Consider the following 21,201-nt stretch of genomic DNA (forward strand, 5'->3'; position numbering starts at 1 on the left):
GAAGCCGCCACCGCGCCGTTGCCGTCACTGGAGATGCTTCGTGCATCGCCGTCGCTCCCTGGCACCACCAAAGTAGCCGTCGACGTTTGTGCCTTCCGCCATCATCAGCTGCGTCATCACCGCGCCTTGTGTCGCTGCCGTTGACCTCCTCGCAGTCCATTGCCGCCGATTGAGCACCATGAAGAACAGAGAGCGTGCTCGATGAGTGAGAAGGGATGGAGGTTGGGTTTTTGTTGCTGTACTACTCCGTTTCTACCTCTACCATGCCTTGTTGAAGCTGTCGGAGCCTCTGCCATCATCGGGGTTGCTGTTCGGTTGATGCCGCTGCCTGGGTCGCTGCGGCACAAGCTGCCAGAGAAAGGAGCCGCATCTCTGTGTTTCTGACTGCCGGGAGTGGTTATGTGGCTTCCGGGATCACCGCCAGAGCTTCGGGCTGAGTTTCTGCCACTTGAGACCCTGCTGCCGTCGCCGGAAAAGTTTGCCGGTAAGGGTTTTAATTGTGGTTTCTGTCCTTTTTGAATTCCGGGAATACTATAGTCGCCGCGTGTTGGTTTCAGATGTCGTGATCGGAATTTGTCGCTGCAGCCGCTTGAGGTGGCTGCCGGGCTGCTGCCGAGCCGGCCCGAAGACCGCCGCTGTTTCGGTTCAACCGTTCCTCCTTCGGTTCGGTAAGCGTTCCGATTTGAAAGCCCTTTAGCTACTATTCTGTTATTTTACGCTGAGATTTGTGGTGTTAATTACTATACGATTGAGTTTCAGTTGTTGTATGTTGTGATTAGAGTTGTTGAGACTGTTGCGAAAGTGGCTTGGAACCGAGGTTTTGGCTGCCGGGATTTTGATTTTTGATCTCGGGTCAAGGCGAAAAGGATTCTGTGACGCGTTTGGGATATGGTTTTGCGTTTTGAGGTAGGGGCGCTTTCCAAAAACTATGTTTTATGTATTGGAATTATTACATATGGATACTGATGTGAGATATTGTGTATTTGGTGATTGTATCTGCCTTATGTATTATTTGATTGACTTGAATGATTATGGATGTTGGTTTGGCTGAGTTGTTGTGCGGCTTTGTGAAATATAGTGTTTTGAAGTTGATTCTTTAAAGATTTGAAATCTGAGATTAAACCGTTGATGATTGGTTTGAATTGAGTCAATTATTTCAATGATGTGAGAAGTCGAATGCACTTTTAAATTCAGCCTGGTTTATTTTAATTGATTTGGTTTTGGACAAATGATTTGTTATTGAACCGTTTCTTTAAAGCCTTGGAAATGAGTTATATCGATTGATATTGAGTTGATTTTGAAATGGTATCCTTGAGATACGCCACTTAGGCGATTGTTGGATTTAGCTTGCTTTAAATTGATTTCTGGTTTTGAGCTGTTGAAAAGGAATGAGAAATGGTTTAGTTGGGACCCGAACCGGGTGGCAAAAGTCCAAGTTTTAGGGGAGGTGCTGTCGAAATTTCTACAAAATCCTCCACTTGTTTGTAAAGTTATTTAAAAAGGGTTGGATTTGAGAAATTGTATTATTTGATTTATTAAGAGAATATTTATGTTTTCAAGCTTAACTTATTTAATGAACTTTATGCGTTGAGTTCGGCTTATTTAGAAATGAACTATTTGCACCGTTTGAATCACTAAAGGAAAGAATGATGCTCTAAGGTTGATTTCAATACAAAAAGGGGTTTTTAGTGATCTTAAAGGAATCTAGACTTTTAATTGAGTAATTAAATTTGAAGTATTTTGGAAGAGTTAGAAAAATGGATTTTCAACAAGAAACCTGAAAGTGGTTTAATTCAAATGAACCGGTTCCGTTTCAAATGAGTTGATTTTTGGACCGGGTTGGAACCTGTGATTCTTTATGGCCGGTTTTATAGTAAATTCAGTTTTATTTACTTGAACCGAGAATCTGTGATTTTAAGAGTTTCAATGAATTTTAAGGAAATTATATAAGTTGACCTTCCCTAAAGACTTGGGACTCTGCCGAGAAACTTTTGTTATAAAATCCCATTGTTGGATGGGTGATTTTGAATGCTTTGAAATAAATCCTTAACTTGCCATGGTTTGGAAGTTTGGAAAGAGAATGCCGAGAGTGGCTCTGTTTTAAAAAGGAAACTCACTTTGAGTAAATTTGGCTTATGAGCCTGAGATGATTTGAGAAATGAGATTTCTAAAAGCCAAGGCTAAAAAGAGTCGAAACTTGATTTCAAAGAAAAATGAATTGAGAAAATGATTTATGGCTTAAATGCCGATTTCATGAATTTGATGATTTTGAATGTGGAAGTGCTGTTTTATTGAGAGCCGGATTGGCTGTGTATGTTTATACATATTGATTGGTTCTGGATTGAACCGTGAGCCGGAATGGCTGTGTATGATATGAATATTGGCTGGTTCTGGAATGAACCGTGAGCCGGATGGCTGAGATGGATGGTGATCCATGGATGAGATTGAATGCATGTTTATGCTGAATCATTGATAAATGTGAATGTTGCACTTCCACTATCTGAGATACGGGTTTCCCTGGGTAGTAGCAGTGGCTAGCCACCATGTGCTCCAGGTTGAGACTTGATACTCTGTTAACCCTATGTCGTAAGTGTGGCCGGGCACTGTGAAAGTCCCGGATGAGCTCGCCCCCGAAATATTCACCAGTGAGGGTGATGGATATGGATCATGTTTATGATCAAGTTTATGATGAGTATAACTCGAGTTGGGGATGCGCGACAGAGGGATAGTCCAATGGTTAGCTACCAGGACTTGTCGGGTTGGCTCTATAACCGACAGATGATATCATCAGCCACTAGGGACAGGCATGCATCATATGTATCTATGTGACATTGTTTGGGTGTGCATATTGTACTTGGTTTGCCTATGTGACTATCTGCTAATTGTTCTACTTGCCGTAACTATTGTTTGTGCTTGATTTTTATCTGTGTTTGCATTTGGGACTCTGTTGGATTGTAGTGGTTTGGTTGATGGTTGGATTGTTTGGGCCTAGGGCCGTGGTTGGAATGAGATGGACCGATGATTGGTTTCGGTTTTGTGTTTCTGATTTGGAAAGTGTGAGAGGCTATTTGGTTCAGCTTAGATAAACCTTTTTGAAAGGCTTTTGAGTTTTTGAGAATTGAACGGTTCCTCTTTTAGAAAAGATTTCCGACTTTACTTTTATTGTAAACCATTGTTTTTGAAAAGAGACATAAGACGGTTATTAATCACTGGTGCGGTTATCTTCATGTATCCTATTACAGTAATTCCTAAAAACCCTCTACTGAGAACCCTTTCGAGGATGATGTTCTCACCCCCCTACATTTTTCCCCTTTCAGGATTTGGGCGCAGAAGTTATGAAGAGTTTAATTATTTGTTATTGAGATGCTCTGTATTGTTTTAGTTATGGTTTATTGTACCCTCGCCTTTATCTTGATATATTCTGTAAGAGGGATAGGAATTGTATTGGTTAATGTCTGTAATATTATTTATATATATGTACGTATATATATGGATGTACTCTTTATGAGTTTCTCTAAGTTGTATGATATGTATGGACGTACGTTGTATGGCGAAAGTATTTTTTGGAATGGTATTGCAGTTTAAAGTTTTTAAACAGGCTCATATTTTATTATTAAATAGTATAAGTGTCGTCGTAATGTCCGAGCTATCAGAGTTCCGCAGCCGGAAGCGTGAGCTTTGGTAGTTAGGGTGTTACATTATGGTATCAGAGCAGTCCTTCCTGTAGAGCCTGAGGAATGGACCGACTATGCTTCAGTTGCATACTCTGAGCGTTTGTCATGTATTAGGTCTTGTCGAATGACGAGAATTAGAGCTTTATGCACATGACGGTCTATTGATTAACGATGTTAGTCTTGCATTGCATAATTCTTGGTATTAAGTTTGGCCGGCTTAATACTAGTGAATTTTGTATATGAAAGCACTAATGAGTTATCATAGATGAAATCCGAGTTTTGAGTTAAGCGAATCGTGGGTTCTGGGAACGTTGAAAACTTTTCTCGAGGCTGCTCTGTTATGTGTCTTGGATTTTGTTCGAGTCGACCTGTTCCTTCATATCCTAACTTGAAGTCCTTGTTGCTACTCCTTTTGAAAAGTAATTTGATGTTTCTGCTCTGTTTCTCTATTCATATGCAATCTTGTTTGATCTTAAGTGCATATGCTTGCTTAAAATCCTTGTTGCATCTATCTTCCTCTGTTAGAATTCTTTTTGATTCATGTATTCTTCGATATGGCTTTGAACTGGTCCTAATGCGCTGGGCATTTTTAACTCCGGGATTTCGAGTCCATTCTTAGGGAAATTGTTGATTCAGTTTTTCTCTTATTTGACAGTGATTACAGCCAATTTTGAGATTTTTATGAAAATTGCTGCTGAATAGATACATACTTATCTATATATGAAACTTTGAAGATTTCTTATACAGTTTAACAACTATTTATTTCTAATACCTCGCCTATACTTTTACTGGTTTACGGAACTGCATTTACTTTAAATTACAATTTGACTTTCTAGTAATTTTACTACGGTTCCAATGCACATCTTCATTTGATTAGGTATTTCGATATTTTTCAAAATTTTGGAAAGGAAAGCTTTTTCACTTTTATCCCGGTTGAGTTTCGTTTGGTAAGCTTTACTTAACTTATTTTGAATTGAGTTTGATTTAGCATGCTATATGGTTTGTGCCATTGTTGCTCTTTTGAAAGTGTTGGACTCATAGCTTTCTTAATATGAATGGACTAAATTCTCTATTAAATCTTTCATTTCCATGAATGATATACTTGACTTTGTTTTTAACTAATCTTTTACACCTTGTGGACATTACCACTGATTTTGGATTTTCCTCTCTTGTGAATCTCATTCTTGTGAGTCAATTTAATTCGTTTCAAAATTAGTGCATTGTTTATTCTCTCATTTTCTCTACAAGAGTTTTTAGTTAAAGATTTATCATTGAGAAATTACTAATGATTGAGTTGTCTTTTCCTTATGACTTTTGTATTCTTTTAGATCAATTGAAAGCTTGTTTGATGACTCATGCCTAGTGAATCTTGTTTGAACTACTTTGGTTTAAGATTCTTTCTTGTATGGCTTGACTCCTTCTTAAGTACATCCTAATATCCTTGAATATCCTTTTGGAAATGGTGATTTCAAGTATACTTTTGGAGTCTTGTTTTAAATTTTTAAAGAAGTTTTGAATTCTCTTTGAAGAAATTCTAAGCTGAATCTATTCCCTGTTACTTGATTGAGAGTGAAACCATTATTCGATTTTGACGAAATTGTTCCTAAAGTTGGCATGCGCTATTTTAAATGAGGTTTTGAAAAGTTTCCTTGTTTAGTGGAAACCGATTCGTTTGTAACGCACCACTTATTTCATTTACCAAATTGTAAACAAATTTTTACTTTGGAGTTTCTTTTCTAAAAAGAGTTTAACTTCCTCTTTTGTACTTGCTATAAATGTTATACACGCTTGTTTGAGTATGAAATTTTGAGAATTATGAACAAGCATTTGATTACTTCCGAGTTTTTATGAACTGCTTTTGGATAAGTTGTGCATCTAATTATCTTTCTAAAATATTTGAGGAAATATTTTAGCTCTTAGCCAAAGTTGTGTGCATTTTGTTTTTGGAACTCTACATAATCTACTTCAACATGAAATCGTATCGAAGTAAAGCCACGTTTATGCTTTTGTTACTCTCTTGAAGGATGTTTGTTGTTTAACTTCTCTTTCAGACTGCGAAGTGATATTTTATAAGTTTTGATTCTTTTAAGAACAATGTATTCGAAAGTATAGTGATTATGCTCTTGAGTTCTGTGAGCTTGGCTTGGGTCTGAGATATTCTTTTCTGTAACCTCTTATTTCTTCGACTCATCTTGAAATTGTTTCAAACTAATGCGCTGATTCTCCTTCCTATTGATCCTAATGAATTGCCTTGATCCAAGGGTTATCTTGAAGTTATCAATTGAATTGAGTCTAGCAAACTTCATTGCTTGAGTGTCCTTGTTTATTTGGAATTGGATACATTCTCTCAAATCCTTGAGTACTATCCTTGACATTTGACTCTCCTTTTTAAATCTTGTATCCTTCTGAGTAGACTCGAGAATTGTTTTGATATCACGTGTGACTTGCAAACGTAGTAACGCGATATGTTAGTTCTTTAAGACGTGATGTGTATACGGAAGTTGAAGCGGTAGGTGTGCAACGTATGAGTTGTGGGCGTTTTGTTCCTTGCGAACGGATTTGTGGTTGTCAGGCTAATGATCGAAATTGGGGTTTGTAAAGTGCTTGATGGAATTGGAAACTTGAAACTTTGAGGTTGATATGAGATTAGTGTGCGGAGGTTAAGCGCGTCGTTTTAACTCCATTCTGTTTTATAGCCTTTGATGCTTTGCCCTTCTATCACATGATTGACCCATGCTAACTTTTGCATTGAGCCTACCTTGTAACGTCTGCTTTGCAATCACACTCTTACCTTGGCATCCTTATGCATATGACGATTAAAGTATTTGAAAAACCGTATATATGTTTATATGTTGAGATATTTTTGCTTCTTCCTTAAATGTGTTCAAGGGTGAACTGTTATGAAATTTCATACGTTTTGTATCAATTTTCGAGGGCGAAAATTTTTATAAGGTGGGTAGAATGTAAGATCCAGAACCTTTGAAAAGTCTTATTATGATCAAGTCCCAAATCATATAGTTATTTACAGCCTTAATTTCAGAAATTATTTATTAAATATAATTAAGGCAAGTTTTGATTTATTTAATTTGAGATGAGTTATGATTATTATCCAATTTTATGATTATTGGATTATTTTCTATATTTGAATTATAGAGTTGATAATTATGAAATAATAAGGATTTTATATGATTTGGATTAGATAACTAATATTTTAAATATTAGTACTGCTATTTTGGAAAATAGAGAAATTGATTATATTATTTCTAATTTTTAGATTTGGGCATTTTATTGAAAGTAATTTGTGAAATTGATGAGCAAATAGTATTTTTATACATTATCATTGTTGAATTAGAATTTATTTCTAATTACTATATTATCCCTATTTTTAAGTAAGATTACTAAAATGCCCCTAACCCTAATTTTTTTTGAAAATGAAACCCTAACCCGTTACCCGTTTCCCCATCAACAACCCACCCACTTAGAAGCTGCAGCAGCAGCCGCAAACCTCCCTTCCCCTAAAACACACGCACACACACGGCTTCCCATTTTCCATGAAAGAAAGAAATTGAGGCAGAGAGGGAGAGGAAGACTGGGTTGCGGCAGAAGAAAGGCGGAAGGAAGCTCATCGCGTTGTCGTCGCCTCGTCGCCGCGCCACCGCATCCTGCCGTCCCTGCCACCATGAAGCCACCGAACCAGGCTGAGGAAGAGAGAGAAGAAACGAGCGTGAGAGAGAGCTCGGCCGCGGGAAGGGAAATGCGGGTCTGACCCGTCGCCGTCGACCCGTTCGTCCCAGCCCGTCACTGTTGCGAGGAAGCCGCCACCGCGCCGTTGCCGTCACTGGAGATGCTTCGTGCATCGCCGTCGCTCCCTGGCACCACCAAAGTAGCCGTCGACGTTTGTGCCTTCCGCCATCATCAGCTGCGTCATCACCGCGCCTTGTGTCGCTGCCGTTGACCTCCTCGCAGTCCATTGCCGCCGATTGAGCACCATGAAGAACAGAGAGCGTGCTCGATGAGTGAGAAGGGATGGAGGTTGGGTTTTTGTTGCTGTACTACTCCGTTTCTACCTCTACCATGCCTTGTTGAAGCTGTCGGAGCCTCTGCCATCATCGGGGTTGCTGTTCGGTTGATGCCGCTGCCTGGGTCGCTGCGGCACAAGCTGCCAGAGAAAGGAGCCGCATCTCTGTGTTTCTGACTGCCGGGAGTGGTTATGTGGCTTCCGGGATCACCGCCAGAGCTTCGGGCTGAGTTTCTGCCACTTGAGACCCTGCTGCCGTCGCCGGAAAAGTTTGCCGGTAAGGGTTTTAATTGTGGTTTCTGTCCTTTTTGAATTCCGGGAATACTATAGTCGCCGCGTGTTGGTTTCAGATGTCGTGATCGGAATTTGTCGCTGCAGCCGCTTGAGGTGGCTGCCGGGCTGCTGCCGAGCCGGCCCGAAGACCGCCGCTGTTTCGGTTCAACCGTTCCTCCTTCGGTTCGGTAAGCGTTCCGATTTGAAAGCCCTTTAGCTACTATTCTGTTATTTTACGCTGAGATTTGTGGTGTTAATTACTATACGATTGAGTTTCAGTTGTTGTATGTTGTGATTAGAGTTGTTGAGACTGTTGCGAAAGTGGCTTGGAACCGAGGTTTTGGCTGCCGGGATTTTGATTTTTGATCTCGGGTCAAGGCGAAAAGGATTCTGTGACGCGTTTGGGATATGGTTTTGCGTTTTGAGGTAGGGGCGCTTTCCAAAAACTATGTTTTATGTATTGGAATTATTACATATGGATACTGATGTGAGATATTGTGTATTTGGTGATTGTATCTGCCTTATGTATTATTTGATTGACTTGAATGATTATGGATGTTGGTTTGGCTGAGTTGTTGTGCGGCTTTGTGAAATATAGTGTTTTGAAGTTGATTCTTTAAAGATTTGAAATCTGAGATTAAACCGTTGATGATTGGTTTGAATTGAGTCAATTATTTCAATGATGTGAGAAGTCGAATGCACTTTTGAATTCAGCCTGGTTTATTTTAATTGATTTGGTTTTGGACAAATGATTTGTTATTGAACCGTTTCTTTAAAGCCTTGGAAATGAGTTATATCGATTGATATTGAGTTGATTTTGAAATGGTATCCTTGAGATACGCCACTTAGGCGATTGTTGGATTTAGCTTGCTTTAAATTGATTTCTGGTTTTGAGCTGTTGAAAAGGAATGAGAAATGGTTTAGTTGGGACCCGAACCGGGTGGCAAAAGTCCAAGTTTTAGGGGAGGTGCTGTCGAAATTTCTACAAAATCCTCCACTTGTTTGTAAAGTTATTTAAAAAGGGTTGGATTTGAGAAATTGTATTATTTGATTTATTAAGAGAATATTTATGTTTTCAAGCTTAACTTATTTAATGAACTTTATGCGTTGAGTTCGGCTTATTTAGAAATGAACTATTTGCACCGTTTGAATCACTAAAGGAAAGAATGATGCTCTAAGGTTGATTTCAATACAAAAAGGGGTTTTTAGTGATCTTAAAGGAATCTAGACTTTTAATTGAGTAATTAAATTTGAAGTATTTTGGAAGAGTTAGAAAAATGGATTTTCAACAAGAAACCTGAAAGTGGTTTAATTCAAATGAACCGGTTCCGTTTCAAATGAGTTAATTTTTGGACCGGGTTGGAACCTGTGATTCTTTATGGCCGGTTTTATAGTAAATTCAGTTTTATTTACTTGAACCGAGAATCTGTGATTTTAAGAGTTTCAATGAATTTTAAGGAAATTATATAAGTTGACCTTCCCTAAAGACTTGGGACTCTGCCGAGAAACTTTTGTTATAAAATCCCATTGTTGGATGGGTGATTTTGAATGCTTTGAAATAAATCCTTAACTTGCCATGGTTTGGAAGTTTGGAAAGAGAATGCCGAGAGTGGCTCTGTTTTAAAAAGGAAACTCACTTTGAGTAAATTTGGCTTATGAGCCTGAGATGATTTGAGAAATGAGATTTCTAAAAGCCAAGGCTAAAAAGAGTCGAAACTTGATTTCAAAGAAAAATGAATTGAGAAAATGATTTATGGCTTAAATGCCGATTTCATGAATTTGATGATTTTGAATGTGGAAGTGCTGTTTTATTGAGAGCCGGATTGGCTGTGTATGTTTATACATATTGATTGGTTCTGGATTGAACCGTGAGCCGGAATGGCTGTGTATGATATGAATATTGGCTGGTTCTGGAATGAACCGTGAGCCGGATGGCTGAGATGGATGGTGATCCATGGATGAGATTGAATGCATGTTTATGCTGAATCATTGATAAATGTGAATGTTGCACTTCCACTATCTGAGATACGGGTTTCCCTGGGTAGTAGCAGTGGCTAGCCACCATGTGCTCCAGGTTGAGACTTGATACTCTGTTAACCCTATGTCGTAAGTGTGGCCGGGCACTGTGAAAGTCCCGGATGAGCTCGCCCCCGAAATATTCACCAGTGAGGGTGATGGATATGGATCATGTTTATGATCAAGTTTATGATGAGTATAACTCGAGTTGGGGATGCGCGACAGAGGGATAGTCCAATGGTTAGCTACCAGGACTTGTCGGGTTGGCTCTATAACCGACAGATGATATCATCAGCCACTAGGGACAGGCATGCATCATATGTATCTATGTGACATTGTTTGGGTGTGCATATTGTACTTGGTTTGCCTATGTGACTATCTGCTAATTGTTCTACTTGCCGTAACTATTGTTTGTGCTTGATTTTTATCTGTGTTTGCATTTGGGACTCTGTTGGATTGTAGTGGTTTGGTTGATGGTTGGATTGTTTGGGCCTAGGGCCGTGGTTGGAATGAGATGGACCGATGATTGGTTTCGGTTTTGTGTTTCTGATTTGGAAAGTGTGAGAGGCTATTTGGTTCAGCTTAGATAAACCTTTTTGAAAGGCTTTTGAGTTTTTGAGAATTGAACGGTTCCTCTTTTAGAAAAGATTTCCGACTTTACTTTTATTGTAAACCATTGTTTTTGAAAAGAGACATAAGACGGTTATTAATCACTGGTGCGGTTATCTTCATGTATCCTATTACAGTAATTCCTAAAAACCCTCTACTGAGAACCCTTTCGAGGATGATGTTCTCACTCCCCTACATTTTTCCCCTTTCAGGATTTGGGCGCAGAAGTTATGAAGAGTTTAATTATTTGTTATTGAGATGCTCTGTATTGTTTTAGTTATAGTTTATTGTACCCTCGCCTTTATCTTGATATATTCTGTAAGAGGGATAGGAATTGTATTGGTTAATGTCTGTAATATTATTTATATATATGTACGTATATATATATGGATGTACTCTTTTTGAGTTTCTGTAAGTTGTATGGTATGTATGGACGTACGTTGTATGGCGAAAGTATTTTTGGGAATGGTATTGCAGTTTAAAGTTTTTAAACAGGCTCATATTTTATTATTAAATAGTATAAGTGTCGTCGTAATGTCCGAGCTATCAGAGTTCCGCAGCCGGAAGCGTGAGCTTTGATAGTTAGGGTGTTACATTTCCAAACAAAAATAATCAAAACTCATAATTCATCCCCATTAATGTGGTTATTCTCTTTCTTTTCCCTATCACTGAAAAGTGAAAACCTCATAAACAAAGCCTTATTCCATGTGAATAGGAATCTCAACACCAAGCTCATAATGAATAATGCGGAGAGTCAAATTCATAGGCAACTAACTAATCAAAGAGTAAGAATCACTTTTATTCCTATAACAATCTCATGAAACAAATTAGCAAAAATTATGTATAACATAGATAGTCTACATCTATAGCACAAACTACGGTTCTTGTTTCCAGAATCATAAGTGAATCTTAGAGAGAGAAAAGGAGAGTTTTAGAAAGAGAAAGAATGGAAAAGAGCTAAATTTTAGATCTTTCGAACTTGAAGATATACTATGTTCTCAGAACAAAACCTGCATGAGACCTCCACCACCGATCATAGCATAATGTCGAGGAAGGAGGCAAAGTCGCCAACAGAAAAGCTTGGCTTTGGAAATTATCCGATGTTTGCAAATGGCATTGAAAAAGGTTGCAGCAATAGTATGAGGAGAGAGAGAGAGAGAGTTGGTTTTGCAGAGAAGCCACGAAAGAAAGGGAGATTGGCGCTTCACTGAACCATGGTTGTTATCGCTATTTTGGAGAGAAATGTTATTGGATTTAGGAAAGGAAATGGCAGAAGAAGAGGAAGTGAAAGGATTCTAGTATTCTTATATGAGGTTTGATTCTAGTGCTCAATAGGTGGTAGTAGTTTTTGAGAAATCTATAAATGAAGGTTAGATAATGATAGTGAAAGAAGTTAAATAATTGGAGTGTGTTAAAGAATTGAAAGGTTGAAGTTGATAAGAAGGATAATTTAAAAATGTTAGGAAAAAATTTAACGGATTTAGCTTTAAATTTAACGATTGAATATTTTTGTCAAATAAAATTTGTTTTTTATGGATATATCATTAGTTTTATTTTTTTGTGGTTAATTTTATTAATGTCTAAATTTTTTATGGTAAAAATGGTAATTTATTCTTGATTATTAAGAACTTAATTGATGATTTAATAAAAAATAGTATAGAAAAAATGAGAGCAAAATACATTATGAAACAAAAAGGAGAAAAGAAAGTAATGGATAATTAAAAAGATGAAACTAAAGTAATGGATAATTAAAAGTTAAAGAAATGTATTATATAATTAATACTTTTATTGTAAAATACTTTTAATGTTAGTTATAGATAGGGGTTAGCACGGGTAGCGGGTATTCGATTATCCGTCCGAATTCGAACCGAACCAATTAAATTGGTTCTGGAACCAACAAATAATCAGGTCCAACTCGAACCAAACTGATGACCTTTGTTACTGATCAGTTCGGATATCGGTTCTAGGGGTGCGGAACCCGAACCAACCCGTAAACCCGATCATATATTAATTAAATAAAAAAAATATGGCTTTTTGTGAGTTTTGCAACCTATAATCCTAACACTTTGAAAACTAGACAAATATTTCTATTGCCCTTTTGTATTTAGCTTCTAATGTTTGGATTTTAATGTGTTTTGATTTTAGCTTCTTTGAAAGATTATTTACTAGACTTTTATATTTAGCTTCTAATATTTCTATTGCACTTTTGTATTTTCATTAGACAAAGATTATTCACTATTAATATGTTTGAATTTTAATTAGTTTAGTTTTTAATGTATTTGGTGTTTAATATGTTTGGATTATTTCTATTGATGTTACATGTTTATTGTACTTGTTGAATTTTCAAGATAAAAATTTGGTTTTTTTTATGAATTTCAAAGTCATCAGGTACCCAATTACCCGAACCGAACCAATCCATTCTTAATAGATTTAGTTTGGTTCGGATACATGTATAAAAAAATGCAAATCCGAACCAATTATATTTTGATCTATTCGATTCTAATTTTACCTTAAATCTAAACCAAACCGACCGTGCTCACCCTAGTTATAGAAGTGTATTAGCATTATATATACTAGCAGAAGACCCATGCAACACACGGGTTAAAAATTTCTGTTTTGTGTTTTGGATTTGTTTTTTCAATCTTGGATTGTCATTTTTTGCGTTAATGAAAAGTATTTTTGTTGTTCAATTCTTAATTAAATGTAACAGATTTATTTACTCTATTACTACTCAATACATAAGTATTTTTTTCTAACTCTTCATAGTTTGCATAAGTATCGTTTCCAAAAAGAATATACTTTTTTAATACCTAGGCTACATTAACCATTCTAGGCAAAATGTACCTAAGAAATCCATCAAACAAAAGAAAGGACCAAAAGATCACTTCCAACTTGTCCAATATAGATATATAAAAAAAAGTACAAATCAATTCAACAACACATGAATATATAGTCATCTAAATACCATAAAGCATTCACTTGGCAAAATCACATAAGTTAAGGAATAAACTAAATTGTGGAATAAGAGATTTTTATATCACAAAAGAGCTACTACATTTTATTGAATTTCAAAGAAATAAGTACAAACATAAAGGGCTAAATAGCTAATTTACCTAGTGGATAATGATATTGTGTCCTCACCCTAGCACTTAATCTATTACATGAGAAAGATGCCCAAAAAATAATCCAAAAAATATTTGATACAAAACATGAAAACACACACATATTCTCATCCACTACAATCCAATGCATCAAATGCTATTACACAGACACAACCAAAATACCTAATGCCCTACATTAGTCCTAATCAGTAGCTCTAGTTAACTGCCATGGGCAGCCACCTCAGTTAACCCCCTGTCCAGAGGAGCCATCATTCCCCAAGCCACGAGACTCATCAGCTTCATCAAATTGCAACCTCAAGGATTTTCTCAATCTCTTCAACGAAGGCTTCATATCTTTCTCAACTCCCAAGTCAACAACACTTGATTCCTTTTGGGTACATTGAGGCAAACCAACAAAGAGCTCAGAGTAGCTGGAAGGAGTCAATCCCAAATTCGGTGATTTGGTAACCTTAGAGGGTTTCCCAAATGATCCTTCTCATTTTGATACAAACTCAGCCTTGGATAATACAAAGCACATCCCATTTATGACATGAATAAAGGTGGAACAACCAAAAAATGGAAAATTTAAGAAAGAGTTTATTAAAATAAAACAATAGGTTTGAATCTGTTTTATACTTTTTCGGGACTCAAATCTAAACCAGAGAGCTCAAATATTCCAACTATTGCAGCATCATCACAAACACGCATCACTGGATAAGTCCCTTTGAATTTCTCCATCCCAACAGGCCTACTAAGAACCTTGAACAGCATAGTTTTTCCAACAATTTCTTGGAATATAGGAGGAGACTGTGTGCCAAACACAACCTACGAACAATATAAAACAAACACAACAGAAAAAATGTATTGGTAGAAATCGAAGGATAAGAAAAATCTTTAACAATAAACTCATCACATAAAAAGAATATAGCATTCGATTAACTTACATCAACATCCTTAAGATGTTGTTCAAACAGCTGAGCACAAGTCTTATTCAGTATGTAACTTGCCTCACGATCAAAGAGGACAAAAATAGAAATATTAGTGGAATCCTCAACCAACACCTTCATTCTAAACTTGGATTTTTTTAAGATGCATATAAATACTGGCCTAAGGTTAACAACTACGCAGAAATAATTCACAATTTAACAAAGCACAAAGGAAGCATTGTAAAATATTTATACCTAGGAATCACATTTGTAACATGGATGTTATAAAATTGACAAAAGTAAATCCCAGATTCTGCCTAAACACCTCTGTCACACACACAAGCAGGGTACCACCAAGAACCATCCTAAACTATTTCAGCTATTTTCGCTAGTACAACAAAAGTTCCAGCCTAAAAATATAAGACCAGGTCTATAAATATTAAGACATTATAACCAAAGATAGTTGTAATACAAACTAAAACTGAAAAATTAAAATAAATACTAACAGCATAGTATGTTCAAGTACAAAGGATGACAAAAGGATTAATATTGTTCCAAAACAAAGCAGTATTTACTAACGAATAGAAAAAGAAAATTTAACACAAATTATCTAGAGTAAAGATGATAAAAAAATTAAAGTGGTTCCAACCCGGTTGTTATTATCAAGCGACTTCACAGTACATCTAGGTGTGAGCTTCATAAAGTCTTCTTCTATTCTGATATTTTTTCCAGGGCCAACAATGCCAATGGGTTGGGATGCACTAACTCCATGTGGAATAGAACTGTTAACAAATATAGCACCAACTTAAATAAGTAAAAAATGACAACAACAATAATAAAAAATACTACAGAAACTACATGTACATATATACCTTTTTCGAAAAGCTGTCACCTTTGGGATGTTAAGATTAAATCCAAGCTTTGATGCAAATATAACATTCTGAAGTCCAACTCTACTTGAAAATAAAAAATAGATACATTGGTTACAGGAATATAGTGGTAAAACCAAGTGAACTTGGATAACTGACACACCTGGAATGAAATTTACATGATACAAACTTCTAAAACCTTAACTTTGGCAAGTTGTAAAACCACAACTGGCTATTCAGCATACCCAAAAGACAGAAAACGATTAACTTCATTAACATATTCATCAAATAAGGCACATCGAATCCTATAACTGAAAACAACCAACAAAATCACCTACACTATTAGAAACTTGACTATACAAACACACCGAAAACAAAAAAGAATCTCAATAAGAGGAAGAGGTAGAAATTAAAGAAGGCTAACTCATTTTCAGCAAGTTCCATCACAGCCATCTTCATCTTCTTTCCATCTTTATCATATTCTTTCTCTTCCGACACAAAGACCATCAAACCCACCACATCTGAAATAAATATGAAAAAAACTATTAGGAAATAATGATAACAAAGCAACATTCAACAAATCACAAAGAAATAAGACTACAATCATTCCAGACAAAAAAATATGAGCAAATAGCATAACATACCAACTAAAAAATCGGAATCCTCTTTGGTTTCCAAAATTTCAGTGAATGGAAAGATTGTAAGAGCAAATTTTGGAATAAAATCGCAAATAGCAGCCCTGACAGTGGTCCTGAATTGGAAAATCAACTTAAACTGATGCCTAGTGGCCCTATAAAATCCTTGGTTTAGCACAACAGAGAAGAGCTTTATGACATATACTCAACCCTCAGAGAGAAGTTGTTTGAACCTGTAAATCATAGTCTTCCGAATAGTAGCTTGTATCTTGCACTCCTACCAATCAACATAAATTATACTAAAAATCTGATAAATGACAAATCGAATAAAGAGAAAAATAAATTTAAATGAAACAAAATTTCAGACCTCGATATAAAAAAGGTAAGGAGAAACACATCTAAATACAAAAAACAAACAGCCAAAAAATTTTAATAGATTTAGACTACTATAACTCACAGATTCATCAACCAAAATCATCTCGATAGAATTTAGGAGAAGCTGACCAGTGAAAGTAGGAACAATCCAAAGCCTAATCACCCTAACTTTGAGGTTCCATGCTTCCTTCTCAGGATTAATCTTATTAACCATATCCATGGCAGTTGTCATATTGAAATGCAATTAAAGGGATGAAAGAGAAAACAGATTTCAGTCAATAAAACAGCAACTAAAAAATACATATAACAACAACATAAATGTGTGAAAAATCTACCATGATCAATGGGTTCTGCCTTTTGTAACACCCTACTACCACTACAAAAAGACGCTAATTTGTGGGGGTTTTTTTTTATTTTGCAGGGGTTTTTGACCCCCGCAAGTTGTGTAATGGCGGTTTCAAGAACTGACAGAGTTAGGTGTCCTGCGGTATAGTTGCGGGGGTTTTTAAAAAACCGACGCTATGTCAAATTTGAATTGCGGGAGTTTTTCGCCCTCCACAAATTGTGGGGGTTTTTAGTATATTGCGTCGGTTTTTGAAAGCATCCAGTTACACTATTTTGTGGCGGTCTTGATTGACGTTGTGGGGGGGGGGGGGTTAACCTCTGCAAAATTAAAAGACTAAAAATTATTTTTCTATTTGTGGGAATTATAAACCGCCTCAATTTATAAATCACTACACAAATAAAACTACCATAATGATTTAATTATACATATATATAGTTTTTTATTTTATAAGATATTAATAAATATGGAAAATTTTCATACTAATAAATTCATTTAAAATATAAATGTAATTCACAATTCATTATAATGAATAATAACTTTTTTTATATTATAATAAAATGCATAGAATCTTAATTAACATTGTTTTCATATATCTATTCCTAAAAATTAAAAATGTTATAATTCAATAAATTCACAACTATCACTAATAAGTTCACTATTTGAATAAGTTTGTTTAGTAAATAAAATCTAACATAATATCCTAAAAAAAGAAAAAGAATTCACAACTAATCAGTCTTTAAAATAACACTAAACAATGTCTTCATGATTTTCATTGCTTCCGCCTGATGATGATCTTCCTGTTGTTGGTGTAATAGTTTCGTTCTCAACATCATTAGCCTAAAATAAATTAAAACAAAAATGTCAACCTAAAAATTACCAACATTTATAGAACTATAACAACAATTCAAAAGAAAAAAAATCAAAGTGTAAAAAAAGCATTAACCTTTTCAAATGTAAAAAATTTGAACAACAAATTGAAAAGAGTAGAGGTGTGAGATTAGAATATACAAGACTAACAATGCTAGAACATTAGCTTAATATAATAGTTATAATTCATCATAATTTTCAACATGATTAGTGCAACATAAATGCCACAAGGAAAGGCAATTTGCCTGAGCTCCATGGTCAAATATACTAGTAAGTTCAGCAGGAATTCTTCCTTCTTTAGAAAGGAAATAAGCCTTTAGTGCAGTCAATGTCCCATCAAATTTAGACTCTAAACGTTTAAAATCAGCTTGGGAGTAATTGGTAGAAGACATTGAAATTGAAGAATTAGCAAACTGGCCAGGATGATTGGTACATCTGAAAGTATTAGTAGGTGTAGCTCCCATTCCAAAGCATCGCACCCTACCAGAATGCTCCTCCCCAAACACTTTGCCAATAGCATCATTTGTGGATGGTCTAGATCCATCTTTCTCATTTTGAGTCATAAGTAGTTCAATTTGTTTCTAGAATTGAAATTTAAACAAAGAAAATATAATAAAATAACATTAAAATTTGTCGGATTCTGAAGTTACATTTTTTACTAAAATAGACTAATAAAATCAACTTACCGCTATATTCATTGCTTCATCAGTCACAAACAACCCATCTTTCTTCTTATGAGTTTCTATATACATTTCTCCACGGCTAATTTTTTGCCCAGTTTCTAAAAACTATGTAAAACAATATAAAAAAAAGTTAAGAAGCATAACATAATTTGGTAAAAACAAAAAAAAATGAATTATAGTTCATACTATTTCATGTCTTTTCCTTGAGATGGGTTTTGAGCTACCAGTATGGGGAATTGTTTGCTTCTTGCGAACTTTTTTATTTCTTTTACACATCTCCTATTAAAAAAGAAAAATGAAGATTAAAGAAGTGATCACATATTAATATTAATTTTAAAAAAGAAAGCATGTTACCATTGTAGAAGGTAGAAACCGATATTAAACGAAGAATGCCCATTGATCTCTGTCGATGTCAACTGGAACATTATCAATGATTGCTTGTCTATACATGGATCATAGAACTCATTCCACAACTTAATTCTATGTTGTGACCACTTTTTTGCAAGGCTCAATTTGCAATATTGCTTTGCAATGCCTTCAGAAATTTTGAAATGAAATTTTGGCTATAAAAAAGAATTATACATGAATAACAAGATGTCATTATTAATGTATAACTTTAATAGGCATTTGATAAAAGTAAATATTCATAATACATACCTTCAGTAAGTTATTAAAATACTCTTCAAACCTAGATCGAGGTATACCTAAAGGTCCTGACCACTTTGAGAAATTGATTGGAAATAACTTACAATCAACTGCCAATGTTCCTAAATATCCGGCAAGCAAACCTTGGCTTTCTCCAATAGCTTGTTGATCTTCAAAGTTTAAAACAACTTGCTCATCTCTAGATAAGTTGTCCATTTTATTAACTTTTAGCCTTCTAGTCTTAATAGTTCCATCTGTGCCTTTATTTGCATATAAAAAATAATTTGTGAGAAATAATAGGAGATTAATAAACTAATCATGTGACAGATGTTTCCTATGTAAGTTTTAAAAATTTAAACTAAATTAATTTTTGAACTAAATTAAAAATTTAAAAATAAAGTCTTTGTATATAAAATTAGTTATATGTAATAACAAGTAGAAAATGTTTCCTATGTTGGGGAATAAGCTTAATCAAAGTAATATAAGAATACTTATTACTCCTTGTCTTGTTTGGTGGATCATAGGTGATATTGACATATGAACAATTTTAAGTAACTTTATATATGACACTATATATCAGGATCAACATATAATTTGTCAAAGACTGTATGTAACACCCTAACTACTAAAGCTCACGCTTCCGGCTGCGTTACTCTAGTAGATTGAACATTATGATGACTCTTATACTATTTAATAATAAAATATGAGCCTGTTTAAAACTTTAAACCGCAATACCGCTCTAAAAATACTTTTGTTATGTAACGTACATCCATACATACAATACAAATTACAAAGACTCACAAAGAGTACATATATATATATATATATATATATATATATATATATATATATATATATATATATATATATATATATATATATATTACAAGTATTAACCAATACAATTCCTATCCCTCTTACAGAATACATTTAGATAAAGGCGATGGAACAATAAGTAATAACTAAAGCAATACAAAACACCACAACAACAACTAGATAAGCTCTTCATGACTTCTGCATCCATATCCTGAAAGGGGAAATTGTAGGGGGGTGATAACATCATCCTCGAAAGGGTTCTCAGTAGAGGGTTTTTGGGAATTATTGTAATAGGATACATGAGGGTAAACCGTACCAGTGATTAATAACCATCTTATGCCTTTTTTTCAAAAACAACGGTTTACAGTAAAAGTAAAGTCTGAAATCTTTTCTGAAAGAGGAACTGTTCAATTCTCAAAAGCTCAAAAGCCTTTCAAAAAGGTTTATCTATATTGAACCAAATTAGCCTTTCATATTTTTTCAAACCAGAAACACAAAATCGAAACCAACCATCGGTCCATCTCATTTCAACCATGGCACTAGGCCCAAACAATCCAACAGCAACCAATCCACCACAATCCAACAGAGTTTCAGTCGCAAACACAAGTAGGAAGGCTCAATCACAAACAAACAGTTACAACAAGTACACAATTAGCAGTTAATCACAAGTAAACACAAAGGCAAACCAAGTACAATATGCACACGCAAATAATGTCATATAGATGCATATGATTCATGCCTATCCTAGTGGCTGATGATATCATCTGTCAGTTATATAGCCAACCCGACAAGTCCTGGTAGCTAACCATTGGAATGTCCCTTTGTCCCTCTGTCCAACACCCTCACTGGTGTATATTCATGGGGGCGAGCTCATCCAGGACTCTCACAGTGCCCGACCACACTTACGACATAGGGTCAGCAGAGTCTCGAGTTTCCACCTGGAGCACGTGGTGGCTAGCCATTGCTTTCTTCTAGGGAAACTCGTGTCTCCGATAGTGGAAGTAAAAATCACAATTATCAATATTTCAGCATATATGCATTCATTCCCAGCCATGAATCAACATTCATCGCAGCCATCCGACTTAAATTCATAATTCATAATCAGCCATCCGGCTCATAACACATTTTGCAATCAGCCATGATTCATTATCATACACAGCCATTCCGGCTCATAACAAAATAGCACTTCCACCATTCAACATCATCAAATTCATAAAATCGGCATTTAAGCCATAAATAACTTTTTCTCAATTTATTTCACTTCGAAATCAGATTTTAACTCTTTTCAATATTAGCTCTAAAGTTCCCATTTCTCAAATCATCTTAGGCTCATAAGTCCCTTTTTCTC

General features: G+C 35.5%; 1 protein-coding gene across 1 annotated transcript; it reads right to left on the reverse strand.

The window, feature by feature from the left end:
• Positions 1-13,932: 13,932 nt before the first annotated feature.
• Positions 13,933-16,728, reverse strand: LOC130980625 (uncharacterized). The gene is made up of 10 exons (XM_057904284.1): positions 16,579-16,728; positions 16,355-16,398; positions 16,131-16,237; positions 15,911-16,007; positions 15,732-15,797; positions 15,490-15,573; positions 15,299-15,399; positions 14,636-14,811; positions 14,351-14,516; positions 13,933-14,183 (listed from the first exon to the last, which is right to left on the reverse strand). The coding sequence occupies exons 1-10, from the start codon at positions 16,726-16,728 to the stop codon at positions 13,933-13,935; spliced, it is 1,242 nt and encodes a 413-aa protein (XP_057760267.1).
• Positions 16,729-21,201: the final 4,473 nt, after the last annotated feature.

This window comes from Arachis stenosperma, chromosome 5 (genome assembly GCF_014773155.1).
Source record: "Arachis stenosperma cultivar V10309 chromosome 5, arast.V10309.gnm1.PFL2, whole genome shotgun sequence".
NCBI classification, from domain to species: domain Eukaryota; kingdom Viridiplantae; phylum Streptophyta; class Magnoliopsida; order Fabales; family Fabaceae; genus Arachis; species Arachis stenosperma.

Excerpts from the sequence above, each read along its gene's own strand:
- LOC130980625 (XM_057904284.1), bottom strand. The coding sequence starts at position 16,728 with ATGACAACTGCCATGGATATGGTTAATAAGATTAATCCTGAGAAGGAA. Across the intron at positions 16,008-16,130 it reads GGATTCCGATTTTTTAGTTG|ATGTGGTGGGTTTGATGGTC; the intron begins GTATGTTATGCT and ends TATTTATTTCAG. Across the intron at positions 14,812-15,298 it reads TATGAAGCTCACACCTAGAT|TTGTTAACCTTAGGCCAGTA; the intron begins GTACTGTGAAGT and ends ATTTCTGCGTAG.